This window comes from Syzygium oleosum, unplaced genomic scaffold (genome assembly GCF_021117445.2).
Source record: "Syzygium oleosum isolate NSW1041296 unplaced genomic scaffold, Sole_v2.1 Sole_v2.47, whole genome shotgun sequence".
NCBI classification, from domain to species: domain Eukaryota; kingdom Viridiplantae; phylum Streptophyta; class Magnoliopsida; order Myrtales; family Myrtaceae; genus Syzygium; species Syzygium oleosum.
This window is the reverse complement of record NW_026607531.1, coordinates 459,161-465,885: the sequence shown is the minus strand read 5'-3', so window position 1 is coordinate 465,885 and position 6,725 is coordinate 459,161. Positions and strand designations below refer to the sequence as shown.

The 6,725-nt window shown below is 37.2% G+C and overlaps 1 protein-coding gene across 2 annotated transcripts; it reads left to right on the top strand.

Annotated features, from left to right (window-relative positions):
• The first annotated feature begins 3,390 nt into the window (after window positions 1-3,390).
• LOC115687993 (uncharacterized) lies at window positions 3,391-5,417 on the top strand. Of its 2 annotated transcripts, none has more exons than XM_030613728.2 (3): window positions 3,391-3,748; window positions 4,337-4,803; window positions 5,171-5,417. In XM_030613728.2, the coding sequence occupies exons 2-3, from the start codon at window positions 4,492-4,494 to the stop codon at window positions 5,312-5,314; spliced, it is 456 nt and encodes a 151-aa protein (XP_030469588.1). In that variant the 5' UTR covers window positions 3,391-3,748; window positions 4,337-4,491; the 3' UTR covers window positions 5,315-5,417. The 2 variants fall into 2 exon arrangements, with proteins under 2 accessions (XP_030469588.1, XP_030469589.1); XM_030613729.2 differs by having other exon boundaries at window positions 3,392-3,748; window positions 4,367-4,803.
• The last annotated feature ends 1,308 nt before the right edge of the window (window positions 5,418-6,725 follow it).

Below are 6,725 nucleotides of genomic sequence, written 5' to 3'. Positions count from 1 at the left end.
GGGTTTTCCTTCACCGGACAGGACAAGACAATGCTTCTAACTTTTTTCAATTTTTATGTCTTTATCCTTATAAACAATTCTTTCTAGCTTTAGTAAAAGAAAGAAGTGGTCTCAAAGGCAGTGCTGGGAAAAAGAAAAAGCAGGGCACACATGTATCTTTGCTTTTGATCCTCCACTTCAATTCCAATCCTGAGAAAAAGCTCAAGGGAAACAACTCCATGCGTGAGCCTGTCGTTCTTGGAGAAAAGTGCTGGGTATTGAAGTTCTTTATAAGATTCATTTTTCTCATAAGCAGTTATTTGCGCATAGTACCCGTAGTTAGCACTATAGCTTGTTTCCAATATTCAGAGGCCAGATCGAACCAAGCCTCCGCAATTTTCAGAATCTCATTGCCGAGTGGCCTATTATCCCTGATCTAACAACGCAATTCAAACAAAAATGGAATTATGATTCTGGGATCTTGGGTAGAGTGGGGCGATATTTCAATAGGTAAATTATGTAAAGAGTGATATACATATTGCTTATTCTAGCAAGACCATCTGTTAGAGCCATTGTTAACCATTAGTATCCAACTTGTTATTTGAGGTGCAAAACAATCGATGAACAAGTGAAAACCGTCTTGTCCAAACTCATTTTGGTTATCATAGTAAACTAATTTCGAGTAACCGTGATGGGCCCCGTCAAAAGTCACCTTCTTCGAGACTACTTCATTCATCATGATTGATTCATTCCCCCGTATTGGTTACGAAATAAGATCATACGACTCAATGAAGATCATCTATAAATTCTTGTCTCTTGGGTAGCTATGCGTGATTTATGCAGACAAGAGATCACCAATCATGGGCATTCCACACATTGGGCCAATCGACCCATGTTTTAGTGGGCTGGTCCATTTCTACTTTTTGGGGTCAAAAAACCCATTTGAGTTAATTAAGATTAAGAAGCATAAAAGCTATTTCGCACTATAGTAATTTTTAGAGTCCAGTAAAATATCCGAGTCCGATAAGGAAGAGGTTAGATTCTTTTTCGGCCATAAGAGAAAACTGTCCCATTTCAATAATTTATCAAATACCAAAATAGAAATATGGGCCATGGGCCTCCGGCCCATCTCTTCGTAGGGTGGAATATGGAAAATTGGTTTTTATTTCACATTTTATATTCGTATTTCTTAATATTATTATTTGAAGGGGTACATTTTCTTTCACGCAAATAGGCGGAAACTTTCCTCCCTTTAGTTTGAGGGTTGCAAATTATAAATATCATCATATGCAAACTTGAATACAATTAAAAGTGGGTGATGTCCATATTTGTAACCCACCAATCAAAAATATGATTGGATAAAAATATGACCCTTACTTAGAACATGTAAATCTAGCTACATGTTGAGGTAAAAAATTGTGTGCAGTTTCAATTGCAAACAATCCAAAATGAAGTCTACCTCTCTAGTCAAATCAAAGGCATACCATCCACTCTAAAATTAGAGAATTCACAAAGTATTACTTTTTCGGAGACTCCCTTGGAATTACTTCACAGTGTTCTTGGCACAATGACCCAAGGGGCTTGTGTCAAGTAAAGAGTGGAACATGAAACCTCGCTCTAGTTGAGGTGCCATATCTCGATTAGTTTACCTCGACCAATCCTTTTGGTTACCATGTGCATTATCTATTACCGATTAACCTCGAAAGCAGTTTCAACTTCAAATTTTATTAAAAAAATTCCATAAAAATTAATGAGTATTATCAAAAGAAGAATTATGATCCTACACTATGTTATAAGGGACCAGACCAGATTCTAAATATGTCCGGAAGACAAAAAGTTGATTACTTAATCTTTTTCACTTTCTAAAGTGGAAGTCTGATAGTTATTTTGTTACCCAAATTAAGTTCATTGTGCAAAACAAACACAATGTTCAACCCTTTTTCTTTTTCCTTTAAAGCGTTACTTTTTTCACTTTTTCTTGTCAGAGACAACAGGCGTACCCTTCTGCTGGTTTTATTAACTAAGCTTCTAGCAATTCAAGGACCTGCGCATGCCTAATCAAACCTAATAAATTCACTTGAAATTATAAGTACATGAGTAATAATAGGTCAACTAGTGTTCATAGAAGAGTCAAATAATCTCATAACCTAGGACCAACCATCCTTTCATCCAAAGTCAAATAATCCATCCGACACGTATGGCAAAACAAACCCCAATCTTGTAGCCACCCTCTCTAAACCAAATTTCATAACGACAAACATCACTTGATAAGCGATGATTTAAGTGATATTACCTTGAAATAGTTTAATTCCTTGAGCAATGAGCCTTTACCTAAGTCTCAGACAAGAACAAAAATTTGGGGAACAATAATTGTGCGAAAGAAATTACAAAAATAGGTAAATGATTGTGTGATCGTACACAAACTCACCTATACACCTTCTTTTATAATGTCTTTTTTCACGTGCCCATTTTCTTTCTTGCAACTAATCATATCATTTCTGATAGTGCATAGCTGGAAAAAAAGAAAGAAATAAAAAGTACCCAACATTGATTCTCTCTCCCCCACAAAATAGCGACCAAAATAGATAAATAAATAAATCTGTAAATTCATAATTTACCATAATAGATTATTAGTTATGACTGTGGCCTTCTATAGAGGTCCATGATTAATAAATATATTAATGCCACTATTTTATCCTTAATTAAACACATGTTTATGTACATTACAGAGAGCCTTTAAATATTTAGTTTAGCTTGAAGCTGAATGCTATTTGGCCATATTAGCTTTTCCTTTCTATTTTCCTCCTCTCTTTTTCTTTTTTTTGGCCTTTTGATGCAGTGGAGAGAGAGTAGATAATTGGGCAATGTTTGATTCTGCCACATATCTTATGATGATACCCTAGAGATTATGCCGGATTTGGATTCGATAGCCATTAATGGCCCTAACCAGCCCTACAATCCAAAGAAGATTATAATAAGGAAGTTTCACAGCATGGTGATGATGATTCATTTCAGCTCATAATGAACTGTAACTATGCTTATTCACCATCACACAAACCACCCATTAATCCCTAATGATACATTAATCATACTTTAATTTTTCTGTAACTACATAATCAGTAAGGTGTCTGCAAAAATAGGTTGAATTTAAGTGAGTTAATGACCTTAATTAGTCCTAAGGATCATGCAGCTTTTGCTTTATTGTCATTTCGGTTGAGAACTGGTGGGGATCATGTGGTCTGAATGCTATGAAGTGATAGTTTAGTTGACCCAATAATGTACTAATTGAATTGTCTTTATAATAAAGGACAATATGTATTATATCAAACGTAGGATCATTCGTGTTTAAGGATTTTCAGACAAGAAGGTCCTCGGCCCAAAAAAAAATAAGAAAAAGAAGGAAGAAGAAAGAAGTAGAAAAGGTAAAGTGGTTCATGACTTGGGGCATAAAAAATTAATTTGAAAATTCATATTTGACATAAAAAACATAAAAAGAGGGAAAGTGCCTCGCTGGGGATTATAATGAGACTTTGTCTTTACATTTTGTGTGTGGTGTAAAGCTACATGGGCTGAGTCTGCATTTCCTAATAAATTGCAGCCATAGTTGTGTTTGCCCCTCTTTTGTTTTATTTATATTGTTCTCTTTTTCCCTGACATGAAATGACAAACAATTCCTCCTCCTCATCCTCCTCCTCTTCTTTTTCTTCTTCTTCTTCTTCTTCTTCTGAGAAATGAAACTCTAAGGCCCAAGAGCTTTCACAGAGATGAGGTTAGCTGATCATGTCTACTCTTATTGTTTGAGTCGGTTGCTAGTTCTGAGATTTTCAGCTGACCAGGAGCAATGTGCAGTAATTGTCGTATAATTTCAGATTAGTTTGTTCAGTTTTGCTTTGGGATTGGTTTTGTCTCAGATGTAATCAGTTGTCATTATCAGTATTTTTCAGAATGAGAGGTGACAGATGTTGCAGAATTTGATTCTGTTCTTAAAATGGAAGTTTTTGAGATTGAAGCATGAACAATGTGCAAGAATCTGTCTTGTAATTCCAGATTAGCTTGTTCATGTTTGCTTTGTTTGGATTTCTCTCATCTCAGATCATAATCAATTGTCATGGTTAGTATATTTCAGAATTAGAGGTGAAAGATAGCAGATGTCAACATCTAGTTGATGATCAAGTTTTCAGTAAGCAATTGAGTTTGATGCTATACACTAGCTAAAAACAAAAATGAGTTTGATGTTGAGCTTATGAATCCCCACATAGACTCTGGCAATTTTTATTGCTATGTAACATGTATGTCTAGACAGTGTACTTCGCATGAATCTAAGTCATACGGTCATCAATTATCTTATGCCTTGCAGTGTTAACAAGTATCCACATTGGTCATTTAGATGTCGTCTGGTGTGTTCCGGTTTATGATCATCAGCATTGGTGGAATGCCTAAGTTCCATCAAGACATAAATTTTTGAAGAAGAAGACCCATAAGAAGAAAAAAGGAAAAGAAAACCTGCTGGCGATGAATGGGTTCGTCCCGGAAAGATCAACGCCCTGGAACGTGTACGCAGGCCCCCACTCTAGCACTTCGTCGCCAGGGGAACTCGACACCGAAGCTCCGTGGAAGAGCCTCGGAGCATCCATCAATGCGATCTCTTTCGGCTTCGTGGCCACGGCCATTCTGGTTGCGATGTTTCTCATCATGGCCATCTTCGAGCATCTTTTCAGACCAACAACTCCCTCTCCCTCTTCATCATCTCAAGAGCATCAGGCGGCTGAGGTTTCACTGGAAGCAGGACAACCTCGGAAGCTTGTGAACCAAGACCAGCACATGGTAAGTCTGTCTTATTCACTCATATACCATTGTCCTCAGTTGTTCTGTGGGGGCCAAGTCACTAGTTAACGTGGGTTCTTCAAATGCTGCCATATTTCTTCAGATAAATTTTCAAGAATGATAAATTATTTTTGTGCAGTCAATGCGATGGAGAGGGCTAGCTTGATTGTTTTCTAGATACATAAATTTGACTGCTACTAGGATTCATACAAGACATCTAAATATGGACTAGTCTTTTGGACTATCATGTCAAGCTTAATTCTTGTTTGTCTTCTTGCTGTCTTAACATTTCATTAAACTGAAAAATGACCCTCCAATTTTCTTCTTCTGATCTTCTCCTGTGATTCTTTTCCACTTCAACTTGCAGGTGACTACATCCAATGCTTCAGACTACACAGTATTGATGCCTGGAGAGTTTCACCCCACCCACATTGCCCAACCTGCTCCTTTATCCTGTCCAAGAGAAGGCATTTTTTGGCCTTCCCATGAAATTAATTTTGTTTGCCCTTAATTAGTACTCTCATTCTCTCTTGTATCTATCTTCGGGGAAATCTTTTTTTAACCTCTTTCTCAACAAATTATTCGCGAAATTATCATCCCGTGATTGAGCATTGCATCCTGTGGTTTATGTTAATGAGCGGGACGGGCACTTGTTGAGCGTGATTCAGATGCATGTTTTTAGCTCTCCAGAACTGTTACAGAAATGCACTCCAAACAAGTCTCAGGATCAATTCATGTAGTGCATTCCCGTTTCGGAGATCTGATAACCCCAATCCAACTGCAACAGTGTTTCCACAGAGTAATAACATTAAAAAAAAGTGACTCCGAAACGGTATTTAAACAACAGATCAAGATTATTAACCAAGACATAAAAGCAATGATTGGACATGCATATATTAAATCATGTCCATTTACATACCTATGATGAAATATTTGGTACAATCTTGCAAGTCCTGGCTATAAATCAGAAAAATAAATTTCTTATGAGTGGATAAAAGTTTCATATAATCGAGGGAAGTTTTCAATATAACCCCCGAGTTTTTGGCCCCTTGTTATCCAATTGATGATGGTCATTCCACATATTTTTGGACTGACAATTGACATCCCTCATGGTGTTCTTTTAGAAGCTCATCCTCGAAGAGTTTATACATGACTCTGCTCTTCCCATCTCTGCTAAAGTTGCAGAGATTATAACTGATTCTACATGGTCTTTTCCTGGGGTTTGATCTGACGATTTGATGATTATATTGGCTCTCATTTGATGGCACTCTTCTGGAGGGCAAAGTTCTATGTACAGCTTCTGTTTCTGGTACATGGACCATTGCTATTGCCGGACTTTCGAAATAAGAACACTAAGGTGGATTGGTGCAGTCTAATATGGTTTGCTCTTCCCAGATCTGCTCTGATCTCTTGGATGGCCATTCTTGAATAGACTTCCCACTTTTGACAGGCTTTAGAGATGGTTGCCTGCTCCTACTTCTCGTCTGTGTACTTTGCGATTAATGTGACGTGTCTTGAGCACACCTTTTCTTTGGCTGTGGTTTCTCTTGACAGCAGCGGAAAGAGTGTTAAGCTTATATTCTATCGATAGAACTCCTGCAGACTGGGATTATGATAAATCTGTTCGAAAAATTAAAGAAACATAGACTTGATTTTGTTACTCATAGTCATAGTGTTGAGAGCTCGCACACTGTGTTATATAAAATCCCACGTTCACACTATAAATTAGATGAACAGATCTTCCTTTTTAGCTCGTGAAGTTCTTGGCAAAGGCTGAAGAAGTACAAGACGAAGGAAGAGGAGGAGGTGATGGGGAAAATTGTCCAATAAGTCCTAAATCACTTTTGCCAATTTAGTTTTTAACCTTTCAGTTTTGCCAATTGAGTCCTAAACATTTTGACAATTTGCCAATATAGTCTATC

Bases quoted from the DNA above. Each gene is read 5' to 3' on its own strand.
- LOC115687993 (XM_030613728.2), top strand. From the start codon at position 4,492: ATGAATGGGTTCGTCCCGGAAAGATCAACGCCCTGGAACGTGTACGCA. The intron at 4,804-5,170 runs GTAAGTCTGTCT...TTCAACTTGCAG, and splicing joins TGAACCAAGACCAGCACATG to GTGACTACATCCAATGCTTC.